This window comes from Zosterops lateralis (assembly GCF_965231275.1).
Source record: "Zosterops lateralis genome assembly, chromosome: 19".
Classification (NCBI taxonomy): domain Eukaryota; kingdom Metazoa; phylum Chordata; class Aves; order Passeriformes; family Zosteropidae; genus Zosterops; species Zosterops lateralis.
This window is the reverse complement of record NC_139779.1, coordinates 8,256,245-8,281,348: the sequence shown is the minus strand read 5'-3', so window position 1 is coordinate 8,281,348 and position 25,104 is coordinate 8,256,245. Positions and strand designations below refer to the sequence as shown.

General features: G+C 49.8%; 1 protein-coding gene across 3 annotated transcripts in view; it reads right to left on the bottom strand.

Annotated features, from left to right (window-relative positions):
* Nucleotides 1–25,104, bottom strand: part of LOC310917294 (S-adenosyl-L-methionine-dependent tRNA 4-demethylwyosine synthase TYW1-like) — a 90,215-nt gene that overhangs the window by 47,749 nt on the left and 17,362 nt on the right. For all 3 annotated transcript variants that reach the window (XM_083875400.1, XM_083875402.1, XM_083875401.1), the window contains 4 exons: nt 24,993–25,098; nt 12,536–12,588; nt 9,435–9,553; nt 1,262–1,371 (listed from right to left, as the gene is read on the bottom strand). In XM_083875400.1, the coding sequence (XP_083731526.1) occupies nt 1,262–1,371; nt 9,435–9,553; nt 12,536–12,588; nt 24,993–25,098 (388 nt within the window). The remainder of the gene's footprint in view (nt 1–1,261; nt 1,372–9,434; nt 9,554–12,535; nt 12,589–24,992; nt 25,099–25,104) is intronic.

Sequence of the window (25,104 nt, the reverse complement as noted above, 5' to 3'; positions counted from 1 at the left end):
CCTTTTCTCCAGGCTGAGCCCCTTTCCCAGCTCCCTCAGCCTCTCCTGAGGCTCCAGACCCTCCCATGCATCCACTGGCTCAACCATGATGTTTCTTCAGGTGCCCTGATATAAAGCCCTGCCCTTAATGTGCCTCTCACCCTCCCCAGACTCCCCTGCAAAGCTGCTGAAGGTGTTTCAGTACCACCATCCCCTGGGGCAGGGGATGTTTGACACAGTGCCAAAGAAACCCCAGGCTCAGGAGTGAGGCTTCCCTGGAGCTGCTGCTCTAAACTAGCCAGTGAGGAGAATGAAGCCCATGGAGCCCTAACCTGAGCTGTTTTTCCACCCATTATCCAACTGCAGAGATTGAGACAGAACAGCTCCGCTCTTCTGACAGAGGGTTTTGTGCCTGTCACATCCTGGATCCATTGGATTCTCTCTGAGCACAGCCAAATTAAACAATTGGGTTCCCAAAATGACAGCCAAGGCTAGGGCTCATCTTGCACGTTTTATGGCTGTTCCACTCCATCTGTGGTGTTCACAGGCAGCTGGGGAGAGCAGAGCCCTGGAGTTGCCCTGCCAAGCTGGCCAGCCCTGCCAGCACACACAGCTGACCTTGGCAGAGCAATCAGATCATTACATTTGGGATATAAAACCCCCAGCCTTCTCTATAGTTATAGACACGGAATATCAAACTCCCAGGGAATTTCTGTGGGCAGCAAGCTGCAGTGGTTTCTAGAGGTGCTATGGAACTGCAGCTTCAGTCACAAACACAGGTACAGAATAATTCTTGAAAATCAAAATCCCCTGCTTGCTGCTGTTTCATTATTAATGAGACAAATGCAACCCAGAAGTTCCAGGGCTAACACAAAGCTGGGTATTAAGAGTGGCAGTGTATTTTCTGTCAGGTAAGAGGCTGATTGCTTTTGCTTCCTACCTGCCCTCACTCTTCCAGAGGAGCCAGGATCCCTCATCATCCAGGCTGGCTTTAACCACTGTAGAAGGCTCTGTGCACACCAAGGGAACACATTTGACAACTACCAGGATGCACCAGAGGCAACTCCACCCTACTCCCTCCAGGCAGCAGCACATACTCAGTGGCTGAGACTCACTTCAGAAAACATTACATGTGCCACAGTAATTTCTTCTCCCCTATCTTTATTATACCCTGAACCTCAGGCCTCTTTCCCATAGGACCAGAACATTCTCACTTCTTCTGAAGATGTCACTGCTGGTTATCCTCTAACAGCATCAGAGGTGGGGACAGAGGAGAAGTTACCTTTGAACTGCTTGATCATGTTCTGGTGCTTCTCAATGGCCTCCTGCAGGATCACCTCGGGCTGGTCCATCTTCCACCGCCACTCGGTGCCCACGGGGTTCGTGTGGTGTCTGAGGGAAGAGGGGACAGTCACCCACTGTCACCTGGAACCCACCTGGACAACTCACCTGCCAGCTGGGGACTTTGGCATCAACAACATGCAAAACAACAAGAAATTCCCAGCAACTGCCTGCTGCTGCCCCAACCTTTGGATGCCACCTCAGAACACCACTCTCACACCCCTCTCCTTCCAGGCTCCCAGAAGGAAGAATGGGCCTTGTGGATAATATTAAACTTTATACACCTATTTTCAAGCACAAGTTACAGGTTTCTAAGCTAAAATAATGTCTGCAAAAACCTCTGTAAAGGAAGGGAAACTGGTTCTGCATCCTCTTCTGCTCACAGCTGCACAAAGCTCTGGAGAATGGCCCCAGGCCATTTTTAGTTCCATTTCAAAGGTACCAAGCACCACCCTGAGGAGAGGATTTCCTTCTACCCCAACGTCTGTGTGGTGCTCTGGTACCAGGACAGATGAGGACAGGCTCCTCCAAACCCCCTGAAGACAGCAGGAAGCCTGCACTGTACCAGGAATGCATTCCTGGGGGATCTGGATCACCTCCCAGATTTTAATCCCCCTGACCCAAGCAGATTGCAGGGGAAAAATCCCAGATCTTCCACCTGAGGAACAGTTGGATCACACTAGGCTGGGAAGCCAACCTTGTCTGGAAAGGATCACTGTCCCTGTATTTTGTTTTCTTGGAAAACAGCAAAAGCCAACCCAGGTAAATCAACCCAAGCACCTGGAAAACCCATGGAGTTCCTCCTCATCTCTTATTTTATTAGGATGAGAGGATCAGCCAGGCCTTAAATATCATCTTAAAGAAGTCAGTGAAATTTTGTGGTTTTACCTCCCTGTTCTCTCTCCATTTTTTCCTGCTTCATCCCAAAATATTCTCCAAAAGTCCCTTCAGTTTTTCCCTACCACTCCCCCTAGAGCCCACGGAGTTAATTAAGAGCAGCACATCGTGCAGGGTCTTTCCCAAAAGCTCTTGGATTAATTCACCTCTGGACAGGACAACAAAGCCAAGCAAAATACACTCCGTTTTCCAGCCAGGTGACCTCTGCTTCCTGCACTCCTCTCCACCATCCCTGGAAGTCAGCCCTGGGGACACCTGAGAGGTTACAGCTGCATTCAGCCTTCCAGCTCCAGGGGATTAGGACAAGACTCCCAGCATTTAACTGAGAGACAAGGAAGTGGGAAGTGCCTTCTCAGGATGAGGGGTCTGGTCCAGTCATCACTGAAGGTTCTCAATGATTTCTGGAAAAGAGGGAAGGGATTCAAACCAAAAGAGAATAGGTTTGGTTTGGATAGCAGGAAAAAATTCCTTCCCGTGAGGTGAAGCTTCTCAGGGTGCCCAGAGAAGCTGTGGCTGCCCCTGGATCCCTGGCAGTGTCCCAGGACAGGTTGGACTTTGGGGCTTGGAGCAGCCTGGGACAGTGGCAGGTGTCCCTGCCCATGGCAGGCATGGCACTGGATGGGCTTTAAGGTTCCTTCCAACACAGACCAGTCTGGGATTCTGGGATTCTCAAAGTGAGAAACACCTGCAGCTGCACCCTCTGACAGTGTTAAAACACCAACTCCAAACCCAGGCTCAATAAAATCAGTCTTTTGGCCCAAACATTTCTTCATCCACTTCAGGAGCAAAGATCTAAACACTGCTCTCAAACTTCACCACCTCAAGGATCCTTTAAGCCAAAACAGCGTTTTGAATTTCCCCTTTATTTCCTCATCTGGCAACATGGAAAGTTTTCTGAATGTCAGCTATAAAAGGCATTTATAAAACTCTTCCATGTTTAACTGCAAAACTTGTACCTTGTATATTTAATAGGGCCAGCTGGCAGGAAATCAATAGGCTCTGGGTGCACCCTGGACAGCTATTAGTGTCCAACAGGCCCTGCATTTTTAACACATCCCACTGTTTAATAAACACACCAAGTCAAGTCTACAGAGCGGCTTATTTGGCAAAAGGGAGGCGCTCTGCCAAGAGGAGGATAAAGCAGTAATGCCTCGGGCTCAGGAGATTGTTCCCCAGTCCCCAGCACAGACAGAATTCCATAGTCACCTTCCCATTCCCTCCAGGCTCTGTGACCTCCCATCATCCATCTCACTGGCTACACTAGTACTGAGCAGGAATTTGTGTCAGGGATTCCTTCCTTCCCAAAATAACGCAAGTAAAATGAAATCTCACCCAAACCCACACACAGCAGAAAACCTCGATTTTAGTAGAGATTCCAGGTGTGAAACAGGTTTGGTTTGCTCCTTCAGAGAGACACCTCAGTGCCACAGCCCCTCAGACTGCAGAGAACACGATGGGAAGCTCCTGCTGGCTCCCCTGGAGTCCTCCCAGCCACCCAGCCTGCTGCCATCCTGCTTCCCCTGCAGTGTCAGCCCACCTCTGATCCTCCAGGAGCAGGGGACAGCATTCCCAACGTCCCTGGCAGGTCCTGGGAGTCCTGTGAAGGTGCAGCTTCGCCGGGGCTGTGATCTGTCTCCCCAGTCCCTTGGGGGCTATGTTAATAAATCAGCTTTTGCTTTATAGATTCTGCAAATGGTTATTAAGAAGCTCTGAGGGCAGATGCAGCTCAGGTATAAAATAACATTTACTGCAGGCATCGACTGACTCAGGGTGATACCTGGTGGGGAACAGGAAGGTGAAGGAGTGCTGGTGGCAGTGACACGAGAGGACAGAGCATACCATTCCCAGGGAGGGCAGGAGCAGAATAAAAATAAGAAGAGTTCAAGAAGCAGTCTCAATGAAACCTGAGAACCAGCAGAGAGATTCCAGAGGAGAAGAGCTTAAGGGAAAAGAAGTTCAGAAGTGGCAGTTTTGGAAGCCCTATTAAGGCAGAAGTGCAAACTGCAGCAATAAAAAGTGAAGACAGAACAACAGAATCAATCTGCTCTTCTGCAGCCTTGTGAGTCTCCAGCTGCAAACAAAAACACAGAGGCATCAGCAGAAAGGGGAAGGCAAAACATTAGCCATGACCAGGAAAGGACACACAAAAGAGATCCCAAGGACTTTCCTTGGAATGACAGGAGGAGAAAGCGGGAGACCACAAAAAAAGCTTGGCCAATACACACGTCAACCACGTTTAATGTTCCTGCTGGTACAATCTGAAACCTGGCTGTACCTTTTCTTCTACACCTCTCGAAAGCAACAGGAGGAGCCCAGACTGGGCTGGGCAGAGACCAAAACCAAGAATCTGAATGAAATGCTCTCCCTAGAATGGGTAAATTCACCCTGGAGCAGGCTGGATAAACTGGCTGACAGGATCAGAGGGTGCCAGGGCTGGCTTAGACTGGATATTAAGGGAAATTTCTTCATGGAAAGGGTTGTCACAGGGCAGTGGTGGAGAGGTCTAAAAGCCCCATGGATGTAGCACTTGAGGACAGGGTTTGGTGGCCTTGGCAGTGCTGAGGAAACAACTGGACTCAGGGCTTTTCCAACCAAAAGAATTCTGTGATTCTCTTCCAATTGAAACCTTAAAGATGGAAGATGTCCCATGCTGAAAAGCTCATCCCAACTCTGAGATGCTCCCTCTTTTAATAGCAGAATCTCCTGAAAGGCAGGTGATGCTCAGTATCCTGTGCTTGTGTCCACCCACTCCATCTCATCCCACCCCATCCCATCCCTGAACCCTGCTAGCACAGCTTCCCACACTATTCAAAAACTCACTTGGATGTCAAAAGTGCAAATTCACTTTCAAAGCCCCCAGTCACTGCCCCATATCAGTGACTGCTGGACCTGGCACCATCCCCTGCAGGTATAACTAAGGCCCAGCACGGACATTTCACAGCCCATAATCTGTTTATATTCACTACTGAGGCCATAAATTTGGGAGCTGACTGTAATAAGCCCCAGGACCTCCAAGAAGTCCAAGTCCAGGAGAACACAGAGACTCTCCGAGCTTTCAGGCTCAGCTTCCAGGTGTTCCAAACCTTCAGTGTCCACCCCTTTGATATCAATACTCCCCATTTCCCTGGGGAAAGAATTTATCCTCTAGAATCAAGTTAGTTACTGAGAAGAAGCTTTTGTTTTCATCTGTTTTCAGTTTCTTCTTAACTTTTTAAAGACCTTAAGTACTTCTCCTATGAGAGATTATTAATTTTTAATCTCTGTATTTTGCAGGGTTTACTGTGATGCCTGGCTTTTGGCCACCCACTGATTTAGTGTCTGAACACAACTTCAGTTGCTGTCTACAAGCAAAACCTCAAACCTCCAAGCACAGGTATAAGCATTAAAGTTACATCAGAAGAAATACGAGCCAATTTCTTCACAGGATATTTCACTCTGTCTGGTTTGCCTCCTCCTCAGATGCAAAAGTAATAAACCCTATTAATTTAAATCTTATTTAGCTGTTCCATGTCTCCACAATAATTGATTAGGCTTTGGACATTGAGCCAAAAACCCTCATCAAATCAGGTCTGCCTGGTTCCTGTGCTGCAGGGAGATGTCACAGAACTCCGAACCCACACTTGCTCTAATTGATTAAAAGATTTGGTCACTTGCACATTTCCATTTAGGCAATTAAGCGAAAGAGACACAGTCCCAGTGAGAACAGCTGGGAGCAGGGATGGAGAGTGACAGACTCCCTTGGAGGACAGGATTATGACTGGGGATGTTGCAGTAATTAAGCTGTGGGGTGTCCCCCTCAATGATTTTGATAGAACAGCCTCAGTGCTGCCTGGGAGGACACCAAATGATCCACCTTGGAGAATCATGGAATATCCTGAGATGGAAGGGACCACAGGGATCACCCAGTTCAACCCCTGCCTCTGCACAGACACCCCAACAATCCCACCCTGGGCATCCCTGGGAGCTCCTGGAGCTGTGGCAGCCTCAGGCTGTGCCCATTCCCTGAGGAGCCTGGGCAGTGCTCAGCACCCTCTGGGGGAAGAACCTTTCCCTGATCTCCAGCCTGACCCTGCCCTGGCCCAGCTCCAGCTGCTCCCATCTCCCAGTCTGCTTTTCCTGTCCCCACAAAAAGCTGCCACATAATCCTGCATCCCCAACCTCTCTGAAGGGGACAGGCAGGGAAGCACAAGCCAGTGAGGGGGCCTGGCAGTGTGAATGCTCTCAGGGACAAGGGGGACAAGGAGAGCATCTAGTGCAGAGTGAAGCCACATCTCTGACAATAACCCTGAACTTTCTGAGGGTGTTTGGATACTGGATCCAACCATGTGCTCTAGTGGAGGTGACCTGCCCACAGCAGGGGCTGGAACTGATGCCCTTTAATGCCTCAACCCAAACCATTCTGTGATTCCATGATTACTGGGCTGGGGACAAAATGTGTCAGTCAGGACCAGCCAACTCCAGTGATATCCAATTCCCAGGGAAAGCAGCTGAATTGCAGCATTTCTTGCCAAACTGAGGAAGAGAGAATAAACAGGTTCCTTGGCCTTTCCTACAGCCATCTGGGGAGAGCGCCGTGGTTGTGCAGTTGGAAACCTTGGCAGAATCTATAAATGTCAACATCCTGAAAGAAGAGATCAAGAAGAAAGAATCCCAGCAGCCTTATCTGCAAGGCAGCATGTAGAGCTGAGGAGCCCAACACAAAACCTGTATGAAAAACATTCTGCCAGCAGCAGATCAGAACTGGGATTTCACATGTCTGCACCAGCACAGATGGCGCCTGCTGCTCAGGAGCTGCCTTGTTTATCCTGCCCAGCCACCAGAGCCTGCAGTTCCACTTCAGTCTCACATGCTGAACAACCTGCAAGGTGTGGGAGATAAAACAAAAAATACAGATAGGCCTGACTGCAGGGCTTGGGAGCTGGGCTGGCACAGGATCAGCAGGGATTTGGTGTGGCATGGAGGGAGGGAAGATCCCTCTCACAGCTACAGGAAGGCTGCAGCAGCCCAGGCACAGGAGCTGGGAAAATCCCCAAAAAGAAATCTTCTTTCAGTAGTGCTTATGGTTTAAGTCAAGCTTAAGGTCCTGGGATGAGCCTCAAACTGAGCCTTACATTTTCCAACTTGAACCTTCCAGTTTCCTGGAGAGGCCTGAAGACAGCCAGCTGCATTCCATATGGGAGAGTCCAACACCTGCCACCCACCTCATCCACAGCAGGGAAATAAACGAACCAATGCTAAACCCTCTGAGCTCAATGCCCTGGGAAGCTGTTTCCTTCCACTCAGTGATTCAGGTTGTAGCCATCAGGAAAATCAGCACTGTAGCAGTCGTCATCAGGCTGCTGCTGCCAGATGCCTCTGAAGTGACAGGTGACAGTGACAGCATGATGAGTTAGACATATGAGGAACAGTGCCACCTTCTCTGGGTCTCTATACTAATGGACTGGTTTATCAATTATTGATAAATCTGTACTATCTCATTTATCATTTTCTGCACTCTCCAGTTCACACTTTCTGGATTACTCTGGTTCAACCTATTCCACATCCAGGCTGCTGCCAAAAAGTCCTGAATGAGGGCATTTAGAAGAGAAACTGGGAAATGCTCTGTGGAGCAATGCTGGGAACAAAGCCCCTCATCCTGACCACATTCTTGTTTGCTCTTTAGGATGTACCTTGTGTGTGGGGACAGAGGGACAAGCACAGGCAGGGCAATGTCCCTCCCAGCACAGTCCCATTGCAGGACTCCACGCACACCACATGGAAAACAGACATGAGCAGAAGGTTTTCCTTCCCGGTCACTGCCCTGCTCTGAAGCAGAGCAGAAGCTGCACATTAAAGGTGCCACTTGCTGCCTCCTTCACAGCCAGGGTATGAGGAAAGCCCATCCAGAGCACCAAGGAACACTTTGGAACAGACTCCCAAATGCAAACTGCACAAGATGCTCAGTGTCCAATGCTCATATTTAACATAGGAGACAGCTTTCAAGAGCCCTACAAGTTAGGGCAGTCCTTTAAATGCTCCCATGAAATATCTGCATTATTAAAACGTGACAACTATGAAAGACAGAAAGAGGCACCCAGAGGAATTTGGCTGGTTTTGCATGGAAATATTATCACAGAATCCCAGAATGGTTTGGGTGGGAAGGGACCTTCAAGCCCATGTCATTCCACCCCCTGCCATGGCAGAGATACCTTCCACTGGCTCAGGCTGCTCAGGGAATACTCACTGGGATGCTGGACCACCATCTCCCAGTCTGGGGGATGGAATGGGTATTGGCAGCCTGGGGTAAGGTGTAAGTCCCAGAAGAAGTACAGCTCCCATGGGATGATTTAGCAGGGTGGAAAACAAAAGAGCTCAAAACACAACCTCCCTGTCCTCCCACTCCAGGCGCTCTCACGTCACTGCTGGCATTTCTGCGGAGCCTCAGCCTCTCTTCCCAATCCCACCCTGCACTCCCCCAGCCTGGCACACACCTCCCTTGGAAGCCCAGGCAGGAGTGAGTGAGAAGTGCTAGAGCAGCTTGGATCCAGCACAGTTCCTTTCCTTCAGGAATTCACCACCAAGTCAGTCTCTGAGGAAAGGGGATACTTTCCTGACCAACGGGAAGTCATTGAGTTGAGGACAGGTTGTCCAGCCTGGAGAAAAGGAGGCTCAGGGGGCACCTTGTGGCTCTACACAACTCCCTGACAGGAGGGGACAGCCAGGGGGGTCAGGCTCTGCTCCCAGGGAACAGGGACAGGAGGAGAGGGAACGGCCTCAGGCTGGACATCAGGAGGAATTTCCCCATGGAAAGCATTGTCAACAACTGGAAGGGGCTGCCCATGGAGGTTTATCATCCCTGGAGATGCCCAAGGAAGGGCTGGAGGTGGCACTCAGTGCTCTGCGCTGGTGACAAGGTGGGGATCAGGCACAGTTTGGACTGGATGATCCTCAATGACTCTTTCTACTTCAGTGATTCTAGGATTTATCAGCTGCTGTTTTAGGGAGGCAACAGCTAATGAGTGACCGCTTTTCACTTGTTTAGAGCAATGGAATTGGTGGGGGTGAAGCTACTTTAAATATGGAAAATGGTCCCGTTTCCAAAGACACTGCCACTGCTCAGCACATGGGGGCATTCACACAACACACCCAGCCCAAACTCCTCAGAGCACAGCTGGCTCAGGGACAGCTGGCTGTGTCCCACAGAGCCCCCACCCTGGCCAAAGCCCTGGGTGCCTTACCTCCAGCAGAAGACACACTTGTTGGCACAGGCCAGGCTGGGGGTGGCCTCCATGCAGCGGTGGCTCTCAATGCCATAGAAGGTGTGCTTGTAGCAGCCCCCGCGGCCCCGCAGCATCGACTGAGGGTAGGGAAACACAGCACCAGAGTTAAAAACCCATCTGCGGCCAAACTGAGGACAGGGGAACACACACACACACCCCCACCCACAAACCACAAGAGCCAAACACCCCCTCTGGAGCCAAACTGAGGGCACAGCTGTGGATCTGCTCCCTTCAGCCACCTGTGACTTCAGTTCCAAGTCCAGCAATGCCCTGAGCAGGGCTGAGGGACACCAGTGCCACCTGCCCTGAGAAATTCCCAGCTCTCTATAAAATGTGACTCTTTGCATGCAGCTTGACCACATTTAGGAGGTCAAACTCATTCCTGTGTTAGAGGAGAAAGAACTTTAAACTACTCAGTCCCTTCTCTGGCAGACCCCAGCACAACAATGTGCTCTCCTGCAGCTTTTCAGACTCAGCCCATGAAGAGCAGGTGAAGCCTCTTGAGCTGCAGGAAGTGTTCCTGGAAAAGCTCACTCAGGAGCAACAAGGATCCATTTCAAGGCTGTCCTACTGAACACTCCATTCTTTTCATTTATCTGGCAGAGTATTTCTTGCAGCACTAAATTAAATAAATGTCCTGACCTTATAAACCCTCATTCACAGCCGACAGTGGCTCCAGCAGGATGCTGCACTTCCCTTCCCTTCCCAGCACAGCCACAGCAGCTTTCCCAACAGGATTCAACTCCTATTTAACGTGCAGGCTTCTTGCAGAAAAGGCTGTCTTTCATTAGCTCAGTCAAATAATAAAAAATGAGAAAGAAACTTTACTACTCTCAAGAGGCAATCTGAAATATAACACAGCAGCTTGTAATCTGCCTTCCTCTTCCTGAAGAGTCCTGGTGATCCAACAGAAAGGAGCAGCACGGAAAAACCTACAGCTAATATCTAGCTGGTTGTACAGGTAGAAGAATAAATGACATGGAAAATGCTGTTGATTCTACCCATCCTTCAAATGATAGAGACTTCAGGAGATTCGCAAATTCAGGAGAGCAAGTTATATATTTGGCTTTTCCTAAGGCAAACAAACCCTTCCTGAAACAAATAGGATTTCTGTTTTTCTCTGGAATTTGACAGAACCCAATCTTTTCCATCTGAGATGCCTCTGTGAAACTCTACTTAATACTGATCCTGCCAGCCCTGCTCCTGCTTTCCTCTGATACCAATCTCCACAAAGGCTCCTGAAGACTCTCACACACTGGTGTGAACCTGAGGCAAAGCCACTGCCTGGAACCAATTTCAGCTCAATTTATTACAAGACTTTACATTCAATTCCTGCTTAAGCCAAAAATAGTGTGGGCCCATCTAAGCACACAGAGCTGCTATTTATTTTGTGAAACGGCTTTACTGTGCTGCATTAAAGTCTGGGTCTTTCATAAAAATAGGTTCTCTGGCTTTCTCAGTCACAACATTGAGGTTTGAAAGTTTTTCTTTAAACATTTTGTGATCATGTCTGCCACTAAAAATGATAGAAGAGAGAAATGGGTGACTAGCAGAGCAGCAGTGGGATCAATGAATGCTACAGCACTCCTGACAGCCCAGGGTGGGCTTTCAATGCTGCTCAGGAGAACAAGGCTCTTGATGAAACAGTTCACTGACGCCAGGCACTGCAATGAAAACTCTCTGCAGCCCACCCTGGGATGGCATCCAAAGGGCTCTTTCAAAAATAAAAAAAGTTAATCATGCAGCAAAGGAGAGCTCAGATAGCAAGGACTGATCACTGCCACAGCACAGGAATTACAGATGTGCTGCCATCTTAACAAGGTGCTGATTGCAGAGGTTCCCATCCAGGGATGCTCAAGGGTGCAGGAAGTTGCAACATGGTGGGTGAAGGGTCTGGAGCACCAGGAGTAGCTGAGGGAGCTGGGAAAGGGGCTCAGCCTGGAGAAAAGGAGGCTCAGGGAGGACCTTGTGGCTCTGCACAACTCCCTGACAGGAGGGGACAGCCGGGGGGGTCGGGCTCTGCTCCCAGGGAACAGGGACAGGAGGAGAGGGAACGGCCTCAGGCTGGGCCAGGGGAGGCTCAGGGTATTGAGGAAAATTCCTTCACTGAAGGGATGCTCAGCTCTTGGCACAGCTGCCCAGGGCAGTGGTGGAGTCCCCATCCCTGGATGGGTTTTACAGCCCTGTGGATGTGGCACTTGGGGACATGGGTCAGTGGTGGCCTTGGCAGTGCTGGAGAATGGTTGGACTTGATGATCTCAAAGGGTTTTTCCATCCTTAATGATTCTCTGATCAATGTTGCTCCCCAAATGTACAACATTTGAGACTTGCGAGCTCCAGAGTGACCTGCCAAGGACAGCTGAAACCACGTCCACCATTAAGGGGCTGCAGTTTGCCCTCCAGGGCTCTGTACCTCTGTTGGGAATGTTTTTAAGTCTGGAAATTGCTTGAAAAGCTACTGAGTTCCAGCTCCTCCAAGAGCCATGTGGAGGGCTGGAAGGAAGCTGCGTCACACAGTTGTGCTTGTACCCACAGGCATTGTACACAGCCACATCCACACACACCCCACAGAGCAGGGAAATCATTAACAGTGAAATCAAACAACATCTCCCATGGAAATCTGATCTGATAAATGCTGAGAACCAGGGGAGCCCTGACTGTAACAACTCACCCCCAGGAAGGGGTTTCAAACAGCCTCATGTGCCTGTTCAGGTATGGCAATGGCTGAGTTCTATCCCTGCTCCACAACCTCACACCAGGGAAACAACCTTCCCACCTTTCCCTCACATGGATTTCAGTAGGCAGAAGATGTTTTAGCAGCAGAACAACAGGAAAAACCAGAAAAGGATGTTCCCAGCTCTGTGCCACAACTGTATTCTCACTCTTTGCAGAGGGATTTTAATAGCAGGAAATGCAAGGTTACAGCTTGGAAGATGGAATTTGGATTTGTGCAAATAACACCACATTTTTAAATGACATTTCATCAGGAAATTGGAATACCTGAGCAAGCCTCTAGCTTTGTTTTTACTTATGAAATGAGAAAAGGAGACAGAGCATACCTTTGTCCATCGGCAGAGCTTCACTCCAGAATGGGTCCCAATGAGTTTATAACCTGAAAACAAAGCACAGATCATCAAACAATTGAGTTTAGTCTGCAAGAATTGATATACAAAAATATACCAAGTGGTACCCAAAGTGACTGACGCCATGGACCCAATGCTGCTCTTCCCCACTGGGCCCAAGGTGACACCCCCAGCAATGGCAGTGCCACCCCAGGGACCTCAGCCAACTGGAAATGGTTTCTTTTAGTGGGACATGTACCAATACTGCTGAGTCTGGTTTGAATCAGGGTGCCCAGGGGACTCCTGCATGGACTGGATGGCAGAGGCTGGCCAACACAGGCTGTGGGACAGCTCAGAAACCCAAGGAACAGGACAGGAAACCAGGAGCATCTCCCTGGCCCCAGGCCATGACCCCAGAACAGCCTCCTACTCAGAACCCAGGACCCCTGTCCCAGCCTGCAGGACAGGAGCTGATTCCCACTGCAGCTGGGAGGGCACAGGAGGGGAACACAACCAGGGCTCAGCCTGAACCCTACTTGAGCTTCATCAATTCCACTCCACTGGTTCTGGGGCAGCCACGGTGAGGGAGCTGATCCTCCACATCCAAAGGAAAGCTGAGCTCAGATCAGCTCCTCATTCCCCAGCCAAGATCAACACAATTCCATTCCAATGGGTCCAGGAGGATTAATTGCACGTTCGTTAAGCACTAAGTGCTATTATTACCCAAACTGCTGGAGTGGGGTTATATTCCTCTTTGAGAGAAGTGCTTAGAGGCCAATATGTCCAAAGGATTAAAAGTCCCTTCAAAATCAGCATAAAAATAAGAGGGATTTGAGACGCCTCACTGTGTCCCTCACAGTGGCATTCGTACGTCACTGGTCTGGCTGTTCCCAAACCCAGCACCTCTCAGCTGCCTACTGCAGACTGCTGCTCTTATTAACACTTTCAAGAGAAGGAAAAACATCAAACTTAGCTGTCAAGTCTTCTTCCTGCCAACCAGCACAAACTTAACAGGGAAAAAGCCTTCGGTTCAGCAAACTGGCCTTCAGCTCCTCCACAGAGCAGCAGCACAAGTGCCCTGCCCTGCTCATCTGTCCCTGAGCAGCTTTGGCACAGCAAGATCCCAGCAAGAGCAACTGCATCCAAAAGTCCCTCACACCTGCAAGGACACTGAGCCAGCCAGGAGCAGCAGATGCCACACCAGCTGCAGCAGGCAGAAATTAAACTGTGTGCACACAGACAGGGCTACCAGGGAATCAAACAATGCTCTGCTCCTGCCATTCAAACCCAGCAGGGACCTGCCCAGGCTCCTCTGCCCACTCCACCTGATGGTGTTTGATCCATCTCCTCACACTGGAAATATACAGGCAGAGTGACCTCTGCTGCAAGAAAGCTGGAGAGGGACATGGGACAAGGGATGGAGGGACAGGACAAGGGGAAATGGCTTCCCACTGCCAGAGGGCAGGAATAGATGGGATATTGGGAAGGAATTGTTCCCTGGGAGAATGGGCAGGCCCTGGCACAGGGTGCCCAGAGCAGCTGTGGCTGCCCCTGGATCCCTGGAAGTATCCAAGGCCAGGCTGGACAGGGCTTGGAGCAGCCTGGGATACTGGAAGGTGTCCCTGCACTGTCCCTTTAAGGTCCCTTCCAGCCCAAACCATCCTGGAATTCTGTGACAGCCCTTCTAAGACAGGCCTCAAAGGCACGTGCAGTCTTGGGGACACCTTTACCTCAGGCTGGCTGAGACCCAGAAGATGCTGGTGCAGGTTCCAGGGGCAGGTTCCACACACATAGAGCTGCACATGCCTGGAACCCAATACCTCCCTGCCCCGGCTCTGTCTTGCCTCTTTTTGCAGCTTTTCTCTGCAAACAGCTTGTCCAGCAAGGTCTAATCTCAGCTGAGACCTCCCTGCCCTGCTAAACTGTGTGTCCTTACAGGATTTGTGGATGAGAGCTGAAAAAGTGCTGCATTCCTCCTCCTCCTAATACAGCTGTCTAAGGCACACTCTGCTGCTGTCACCTTGCACAGCCCAAGTCTTATTTTTCCCATTTCTCCAAATCCTGCACCAGCAGTCATATAAGATTATTTTCTCACAGATCACTTGTCAGTAACAGCAAAATGGCTGCTTTCAAATGGGTTTTGCAGAAAAATTACATTGGAAATAGGACATGCCCACCCAGATCTGCTATTGAGTTGTTTGAGGGAAGAGAGGAAGCAGCTGAACTGAGCAAGGTGCCAAGCTCCAGAGCTCCAGCATTTTCTCTTAAGTTCCTTAAATCAACTTCCACCATCTGGAGCACCCACAGCTTCCTTTAAAGGCCCAGAAAATTGTACATGTTCAACATCAAAACAGTCTTACAAATACCAGGCAGCTTTGGGGATGAGAAGGGGTTACTCATCTCTGTCACTGCCAGGATTCCCAGCTGTGGGGACAGTAGGGAGCATCAGAGATGTGCAGAACTCCTAAAGCCACAGAACTGGGGTCCAGCACCATGTGGGGAATTGGGAGTGTGGTCACCCAGCACTGGGTGCTGGCCATGCCATGCTTCTGACACTTGGGAATGAGAGAAAATACCAGAGACCAAGGCTGGACACTTGTTCCACCCCTGCTGGAGGAGGACAGAGACTCCACAACACTGCAAAGCCTTTCTTCAGCACTGGATGCACTGCTAGGAAGGAGGCAGCAGAGCAGTCTGAGCCAAAAGAAAGGACAAAAAGGTTAAGCAATAAACTAGGAGTATCCCAGAACCACAGAACTGTTCTGGCTGGGAAACCTCTCTGAGATAATCGAGACAAACGTTCCCCACCAGTGCCCCATATCCCCAGGTGCCACATCCACAGAGCTGTAAAACCCCTTCTGGGATGGGGACTCCACCGCTGCCCTGGGCAGCCCTTTCCATGAGGAAAGTCTTTCTGATGTCCACCCTGAGCCTCCCCTGGCCCAGCCTGAGGCCGTTCCCTCTCCTCCTGTCCTTGTTCCCTGGGAGCAGAGCCCGACCCCCCGGCTGTCCCCTCCTGTCAGGGAGTTGTGCAGAGCCACAAGGTCCCCCTTGAGCCTCCTTTTCTCCAGGCTGAGCCCCTTTCCCAGCTCCCTCAACTGCTCCTGGGGCTCCAGCCCCTTCCCAGCTCTGTTACCTTCCCTGGCCATGCTCCAGCCCCTCAATGTCCTCTCTGCAGTGAGGGCCCAGAACTGACACCAGGATTGAGGTGTGACCTCAGCAATGCTAGCACAGAGGGACAGGCACATCCTTACTGCAAAGGTTCCAATTAAACATGTGAAAAAATGTGATCAAAGCCAGCCTGAGGGTCTCCAGCCCTGTTCCCACACTTCAGCTCCTGCTGAGCCTCCATTCTGGAAGCTCAGGCCAGCTCCAATATTCCATCAGCTTTGCCACAACGTTCCCTGTGGCTCTGCCAAGTCCAATGGTGCTGGAATCCAATCCTCCTGATGGCCCCAAGTCTGGAGCTTTGGGTACCAGGAGTCCCTGTGAACACATTCCCCCCTTGCTTTTTAGGGCTGTGACTCGTGACCAATAACTCTAAGTGGATATTTGGATACAGCACCTTCCAAACAATCCAGTGTTTGATGGAACCTGCTGCTCCCCAGCCCTGTGTACCTTCAGACACTAAAGCTGAACAAACCAATCTATTTATTATTTCCACAGTCTAATATGCAAAGGATTCCTTCAATTATAAGCAGGCTCACAGTAATCAGCTCAGCTCTCAACTCTAAAGGAAAGAACACCTCATCTGAAGGCTGGGTATGAGTTGATCCTGCTCTAGATGATAAATTGTAGATGACCTAGAAGCTTGCCAAACTTTGCTGAAATTAAATGTCACTTTTATAGACGTGAATTAGGTTTTTAAACAACCTTTGGGGTGAAATGAGTGTTATCAGGCAGTAACACCAGGCTGAGGAACATGTGGTGATTGCTCACCCTGACAGGCCAACTGGAGTTTAATAGAGCACAGAGGGACATGGAACTGAAGAGATGGCCAAAGTCACAGCTCCTGATTGTTCTAGAGGCTGGGCAGGACTGTGCTCAGCTCTTTAAACCACATTGCAGTATTTCCACTCCATCCTGGAAATAAAAACTCAAAAGTCCCTTCTCTGAAACTCAAAGAACTCATGGAGGAACCCAGCTGAACTCTCAGCACTGAGCCAGGACACTGCTGTCTGTATTCCCAGAAAAGATTTCAGTATCCAGGTGCTCGAGGTGTGGTTTGCTAGTTTACCAGCACCAGACACACATCCAATCTTTCCAAGCTCCTGGACATGGATGAATTATGTCCATAACTGAGGAATTCTGTTATTCTTAAGAGCAGAGATGATCAGCTGAATTTCTACAAGCACAACTGTCCCTATCAGGAGCGGTGTTGCACCACCTGCACTCTCTGAACATCTCTAAGAGCCGAGCTGAGCAGCCTTCCAGGATTGCAGACTATGCCCAAGTGGAAAAATGTCCAGAACAAAACCCACACACACTGAAATCTTGAAGTTAGAAAAAACTTCCAAGGTCATCAAGTCCCAGCTGTGCCCAATCCCCACCTTGTGCCAGCTCAGAGCACTGAGTGCCATGTCCAGGCCTTCCTTGGACACCTCCAGGGATGGGGACTCCAAACCTCCCTGGGAAGCCCCTTCCAATGCCTGACCACCTTTTTCCATGAGGAAATTCTTCCTGATGTTCACCCCGAGCCTCCCCTGGCCCAGCCTGAGGCCGTTCCCTCTCCTCCTGTCCCTGTTCCCTGGGAGCAGAGCCCGACCCCCCCGGCTGTCCCCTCCTGTCAGGGAGTTGTGCAGAGCCACAAGGTCCTCCCTGAGCCTCCTTTTCTCCAGGCTCAGCCCCTTTTCCAGCTCCCTCAGCTGCCCCTGGGGCTCCAGTCCCTTCCCAGCTCTGTTCCCTTCCCTGGATATGCTCCAGCCCCTCAGGGTCTGCATTGTCCTGACGGCCCAGAACTGACCCCAGGACTGGAAGTGCCCTGGCAGTGCCAGCACAGGGGACAATCCCTGCCTGGCTGACACCTCCTGGTTCAGATCTCTGCACCACCAAAAGTTTGCTTTGACCCAAAATTCCAAAGCAAAAGATCCAATACTGAAAGAAAGGAGGAGATCCATAATTGAAAAAGCTCCAAAAACCATGGGGAGAAGACCAAGCCATCCTTCCCCAGGAGTGCAGGCATTGGGAGCTGGGAAAAGCAACTCCAAGGCCTCATTGTGCCTCCCAAAGTCTGCTGGCTGTCAGAAGGCTGCCCTGAGAGGAGCAAAGTACAACTGACACCTCTGTGTGGGGCTATCCAGAACTCTCCTGCAATAAAATCACTGCTCTGAGGCAGTGATTATCTGCTAGAGCTGCAGCTCACGGCAGTCTCACACTATCAGAAGGTTTACAGGGAAAGAATTCCCAATTTCCTGCAGTTCTGAAGGAGTACAGTTTAACAGGGCCAGAGCTGAAAGTCAGTGACACAGCAGGATCCATGCCCCCCACCTGTAAGGACCATTATCCACACTGAAACACAAGTGCTGTACTTGAGTCACCCTCAAAAGAAAAAGAATATTGGAAATTAAAAATATTAGTAATAATAATAATAGTAATGATAATAATAACAACAACAAGAAGAAATTTCCCTGGTGAGGGGAAACCTGTTCAGATTATATCAGTATTTTATACAAATCTCGAAAGAAGGGGAGTCTGGGAAGTGGAATTTTTCAGATTGCTCAAGCATTACAAGAGATACCTCCAGGTTCATTCCTAGAACTGCTCAACTCTGAAGAAATTTTTACCAGGTCCATCAAGACCTATTTTAGATTGTGTCTTTGTTTGAAAAAAGTCTTTTAAAATGTACAAAAAGCTCATGATTTGGGAAGGATTTCTCCATGAGCTGAAAGCAGGAGTGGGACAGGGGAAGGGATTGCAGGACTGTCCCTCATTAATACAAATCCTGTCCCTCCCAAAGGGTTGGGAGGTTTGGCCTCTCAGCTGCCTCAGATCCCTCTCACTGTACACAACACAAACATCTTGAACATTTTTAAGACGCAGTAAAAGCCTCCTGGGGGCAGTGAAAGGGATTCAGTTGCTGCACAGGCAACCTAGAGCCAGGAAAATGAGACTGGCAAGGGGTGGCAGTGCCAGGAGCTACCACAAATTCCAGCCTCCACAGGTGATCAATTGTAAGAGACCTCAAGGATCCTCAAAACCTGGCTTTTCCCTTAGACCCAGATGTTTCTTTTAATCCAAAGCACCTTTCCCTCTGAAGCACAGGAATATAAATCCTCCCATAGCCAAAGGCATCATTTCCTGTCAAATTATGCCTTTCCCAGAAACAGCATAAGGGACCACTGCTATTCTCACCTGCATCAACACCAGAGAGGATGAAGCAGAGTCCGCTGTTATCTGGCTCTTTTGCCCAAAAGCATCACTAAGACAGAACATTCTCAAAAAGGGATCATGGACTGGTTTGGGTTTGGAAGGGACCTCAAAGATCAACCAATCCAACTGGTGATTTAGCCATTCCCATGAGGACTGGCTTCCCACTGCCAGAGGGCAGGGACAGATGGGGTATTGGGAAGGAATTATTCCCTGGGAGGGTGGGCAGGCCCTGGCACAGGGTGCCCAGAGAAACTGTGGCTGCCCCTGGATCCCTGTGAGTGTCCAAGGCCAGACTGGACACTGGGGCTTGGAGCAGCCTGGGACAGGGGAAGGTGTCCCTGCCCATGGCAGGGGTGGGATGAGATGGGCTTTAAGATCCTTTCCAACCAAAACTAGTCTGGGATTCTGCAATTCTTTACTCACAGAAAAACTCAATATATCTGCAAGCACTTGGCATTTTCAAGAGCTGTACCTCAGGGTCAGCTTTGGCTGAAGTGTGGGATGGGAGGTTCCACCTGCACAAATCTCCTCCTGAACCACCCAGAACAAACCCAAAAGGTAACAGACAGAACTGCTGACTGCTGTGAGCTGCATCTCTTTTCTGTTTTCCTGAGATATTTTTCAGTCATTCAGGGCACATTCTTTCCCACACATTTCCAGTTGTCTGAACTGTCCCTTTGTGTGCAGCGAGTGTCACATTACGAAGAAAGGACAGCAAATTTTACCCTTGCCTGAACATATCCTGTACTTTGTTCCAGCTTAGACTTAATTTCAAAGCCCAATACTCCCCCAAAGCCCTGCCAGAATCTAAAACAAACCAAAAAAGGATGCACCTCAGTTATAAATGTGTTTATTTTTATTTTCCTCTGTTACACATGGGGTTATTCTACCAGGTCTGGTAACACATGAGAGAAAAATCAGCCCTCTAAATGTGATGATCTCATCTCCTCTGCTCCTGCCCAGGTGCTACAGCTGTGCCACCACATCAGAATTGCAGTCAGCTCTCCACCAGCTCCTGGCAGCTCTCACACAGTGGGGCTTAAGCATCTTCTGCTGCCTGGACTCTTTCCTTTTACGTCCACGTTTGCCCTTTATTTACAGACATTTCCTAAGGAATTGATCAAATCTTCTCTGTGCCTGGGTTTGGTCACTGTATTTATTCTGCTCGCCACAAGTAATTTGTTAGTTAGCAAAGTTATTTTTTAATCTGCCCACAGCCAGTATTGGATTTCTGTGGCACATTCTGGGGACTGCAGCAGTGTCACCAATCTCAGAGTCAGCAGCGGGCTGCTAGTGCCACCTGGAGTTCCTCCCAAAGTCTATCAGATCCCAAACCCTGGGATCTCTGTCATGTGTCTGTGCCATGGCTTAAGATCCCATTTCCCCATGCTGGACACTCCAATGGCTCAGCACAGAGAGCCAGGCTGAGCTGGACACAAGAGCTGCAGGCACTGGGAACCTCAGCCCAAGAAGGGCAGCAAAAGCCATCAAAGCTTTTAAAAATCTCAACTCCAGGCTGGGAGCACTTGAAAACCCAGCCTTCAGTATTTTTCTGAAGTCAGCCTCTTGCCTGCCCTTCCCCACTAAAAGCCACAGGCCAAAGCACAGCTTCAGCTGCAGCACAAAGTCAGAGCACAACAGTTTAAGTGGCTACTGAAGCCCAGACTATTTCAAATAAGAGCTGTCTCTTAATGCACCACTGGTCTTTGGAGACAAGTAAAATAGAGGTGTGCTGGGAACCCTGGGGCTAAATTGTAGCCTTCCTTAACCAGTAAGGACAGAACCAACTGAACTGCAGCAAAACTGTCCTTATGGGACAGAATAATTTATCCAATGTCAGCAGGGTCAGCCTTTGGCATCATTAACCCATTCCCACTGTGCTGCCGGGCAGGGAGAGCAGGGATTTGTCTGGTCCTGTTACAGCAGGAGCGAGCAAAGCAAAGAGCATGGCAGAAACACAGCATAAGCAGCTTCAGAAATCTCGAAGTGGTCTGACCTGACGGGATAAAGCCCATCCAGTGCCACCCCTGCCATGGGCAGAGACACCTTCCACTATCCCAGACTGCTCCAAGCCCCAGTGTCCAGCCTGGCCTTGGACATTCACAGGGATCCAAGGCTTCTCTGGGCACCCTGTGCCAGGGCCTGCCCACCCTCCCAGGGAACAATTCCTTCCCAATATCTCATCTGTCCCTGCCCTCTGGCAGTGAGAAGCCATTCCCTATTGGAGCCTCTTCAGCAAACACCCAGCTCTCAGGGCTCTGGGCTCATTGCTCCTGTTCCATTCTTGCCCCATTAAGGGAAGTTCGTCAGAGACGACCTGGGGCTGCTGAACAACCCCTGTGATGTGACAGGGCTGATGGAGGTGGCCAGCACTGAGACACATCATGTCTGAGCTGCAAATAGCTCAGGCAGGCAGTGAACAACCCCTCTCCTAGCTGCCAGCATCCAGCAGGACGTGGTTGGCTTCATTCAGACCATCAGCGTCAATAAAATATTTGGCAAATCCAGGGGCAGCTGTGACTAATGATGGCACCAACCCCAGCAGAGCACAAAGTCACGGTCAGTCCCTGAGTCATGAACAGCCTGTCTGGATGGGACCACAGGGATCATCAATCCAGCCCCTGGCCCTGCACAGACACCTCAACAATCCCACCCTGTGCATCTCTGGGAGCTCCTGGAGTTCCAGCAGCCTCAGGGCCGTGCCCATTCCCTGGGGAGTCAGCACCCAGCACCCTCTGGGGAAAGAACCTTTCCTGATATTCAGCCTAACCCTCCCTGACACACAGAATGGTGTTTTGGTTTTTGTTTGTTTTACAGAAAAAGAAAACCCCACTGTGGTTTTCTGCTTTCATCTTTCCTATTGAAACAGCAGCTTGAGACACTCTCTAAAGCTCACCATGGATTTAAATGCACTTCCTGAGAAATCAGGAACACTGGAAAGGCTCACCAGTCCTTCACCCTATACCAAATCCTCCTGGCACCCAGGCCAAGCAAAAGCAACTTTCAGCTCAGAAGTGATTGTGTCAAAAATTTATAAGCAACCCCAAAATTGGGCTGTATTCACTAAGCACCACAGGAAATGTGAACATGGAAAGTTTGTTTCTATTTTCAGTTCATTTCTTTCAGGCTACCTGAATACAGAATGACTGAAGCACTACCAGGAGCACTGCAAACCAACACACAAGCACTGCCAGCCTCTCCCCCACTGCACTCACCAAAGCCTTAGTGCTGTGGTGGTGTTTCAGGCAGGGCCGGGCACTGATGGAATTGGAATTGTGTTGTCTCTGGCTGGGACTTTCAAAAGCAGCTCTTGCTGAGTACCTGTTATCAAGGCATCTGCAAGCAGGCAGCTCCAAGGGCTCACACCTCTGCAACCCAATGGGGAGGCTAAATTTAGCCAATATTCAATGCCAGGGCTAAAATAAAAACCTTTGCTTAAGCACTGTTCCTTTTACCTCCAGGAAGGTAAATTGCTTTGAAGGTGAATCCACAGTGAGCACCACCATGGTCTAAGGAGATGCTTTGCCAAGGAAAATCTCTGTTATGCAACTGCCGTATCAAAGAACAGCTCTCCCTGAAGCACTAACACTCATTTTCCTTCTCCTGGGCTAATTATGCCCTCAGGGATACTCTTGAAAAGACACTGAGCCTACACCCAAAGAAACCGGTTGGTGCAAAATAAATGAGATAATCTTTTGACTACACTGCACTTGTTATTTTAGGGGGAATGATGCTGAGGGAAGAAGGGAATTGTTTTATTTTTGTAGCCATGAAGCTTTCCTGGTGTGTTATTTACAGGAAAAAATGTTATATGACATTAAAAAAAAAAAAAAAACGCAGCTTCTCTTTTTCACAGCTGAGTGACCACTGAAGAATTTGGTGAGCAGCAGAGGAGGGAGAGCTGGGAGAGGCATCTGGGCTGTAAGGACACAGCAGTTTAGGGTCTTTGAAAGTGCAGCTTTATGTAAGCTGATCCTATCAGTGGTTCCAACACTGGCACTACCATGAGCACTGCAAGAAGGGAGAAATATGGACCCACTTACTGGGATAATGAATTCCTGTCCCTGGAGTGTCACAAGGAAATCAGAGCTCTCTGGGGAGCCTTCGAGTCAAAAGAATTATGGTAGGAAGGTGACCTTCCCTCCAGCAGTGCTTTATTTTGCAAATGGCCACTTTGTACAAAAGCACGTTTCCATTCACACCCAAACCCAAACCAGCAGGGAACAGTGAGACTGAGCCAAGGGGAAATGCTCCAACCACCACAGAGAGCACAGGGCCAGCACAGAGCACTGCCCCCATCCCCCATTTCCTTTAGTAGTAACTAAATAAATGAATAAATAAAAACAAAAGGCTGCCACCTTAAACACAAAACAAAGTAAAATATAAACAACACAAAGTCAAATGCAGGACAAACAAAACCAAAGTAACTACCACCACACCACAGCCTTTGGGACTGAGGCTGTAATACGGACTGCTCCAAGGCTGCACTGGTCCCAGCCAGCAGCAGCTCCCTGAGGGCCACGACGAGAAGGCAAAGTCTCTGCTAGTCCTTGCTGAGCCCTTGAGTCTTTCCTCACACAGTTAAAGAATGGCTCTTTGCTTCCCAGCTGTGCCAGGGCTGATGCAAACCCAGTGAGCAAAGCTGGCAGCCACAGCTGGGCAGAACACTGCAGGCACTGCAAAGCTCAGGCCAAAGAGCAGCAGGGCTGGGGGGCACAGCTGGACCTGCCCAGGATGTGCCATACCCCAGAGCTCAGCTCTCAGTGACACTGGAGAACTCTCAGGAGCTCCAGGGCAGTGGGGGAACCCCCATGCCTGAAGTGCCAAATAAATGTGAGGATGTGGTATTTGAGTCATGCCTTGGTGCTGAACATGGGCGTGGTGTTGGTGGTTGAACTTGACGATCTTAAAGACCTTTTCCAACCTTAACAATGTCATTATAATATTGATTTAGCAGCAAACCAAGCACACTCCACCTCAAGAGAGAAAAGAAATCAGACTAAACTCCCTTTAGTCTCCATGTGAGCAGCAAAAGGAAGCTCCCATTATCTCCTCCTGGCTCTGCCACTCCCAGCTGAGGCTCTTGAACTGCAGGGCCCAGACTTGCTCTCCTCATGCTGGTCCTTTGTTTTAAAAAAAGACATTAAATCCACTACAACTGCTCTCGTTGGAGAGCTGCTGATCTAAACAGCTAGTGGATGGTTAAAATTAGTTTGAACTACTTCCTTTTCTGGAAACAGTGTTTTAGCAACAAATCAGAGTTTGAAACTGAGATAAAAGCAAGGGACTAAGATGCAAAACAGATGCAAAGCTGATCTTTAAATATTCCGTGACAAACCTACACTGTGGGAGCCGCAGAGTGTGTGACCACTGGCACCTCTCTCAAGCTGCCCCAGCAGGTACATCAAACCCTGGGGGCTCCAGGCACTACATGAGGAGCCAGCACAGGCATCAGGAAGAGCATTCCCAGCAAGTCAGGGAGTGATCCTGCCCCTCTGCTCAGCCCAGGTGAGGCATCTCTGCAGAGCTGTGTCCAGTTCTGGGCTCCACAGCTCAAGACCAGGAGCTTATTGGAGAGGGTCCAGTGGAGGCCACAAGGAAGGGGTCTGGAGCATCTCCCTGGTCAGGAGACTGTGGGAGCTGGGCTTGGTCAGTCTGGAGAAGGGCAGGCTGAGAAGGATCCCATCAATCGATAAAATATCCCCAGAGGGGTATCAGAGGATGGTGCCAGTGACAGGATGAGGAGCAATGGCCATGAACTAAACCACAAAAAATTCCACCTCCACATGAGGAAGAACCTCTTCCCAGAGCGACAGAGCTCTGGAACAGCTGCCCAGGGCAGGCCCAGAGTCTCTCTCTATGGCAATCCCAAACCCCCTCAGACACATTCCTGCTCTGGGGGCCTCTGCCTTGGTGCTGTTGGACTGGGAGATCTCCAGAGGCCCTTCCAGGCCCAGCCATTCTTGGTGTCCTGTCTGTGTTTTGGGCCTGCCACAAGGTCCCCAGGGCGGCCCTTTCCCACACAGAGCCCCCCCTCCCACTGCTCTGTGCCAAGTCAGCACCAAGATTCTGAGCTGTGCCCCACCTTGTTTTGTGAGTGCCTCCCTCAGGGCCGGGGTGATCATCTCTCTCCTCTCAGCCTCTTCCTTCTTCCCAGCTCCAGCAGCTCCTTCCTCCAGCTCCTGCTCTCTCTGTTG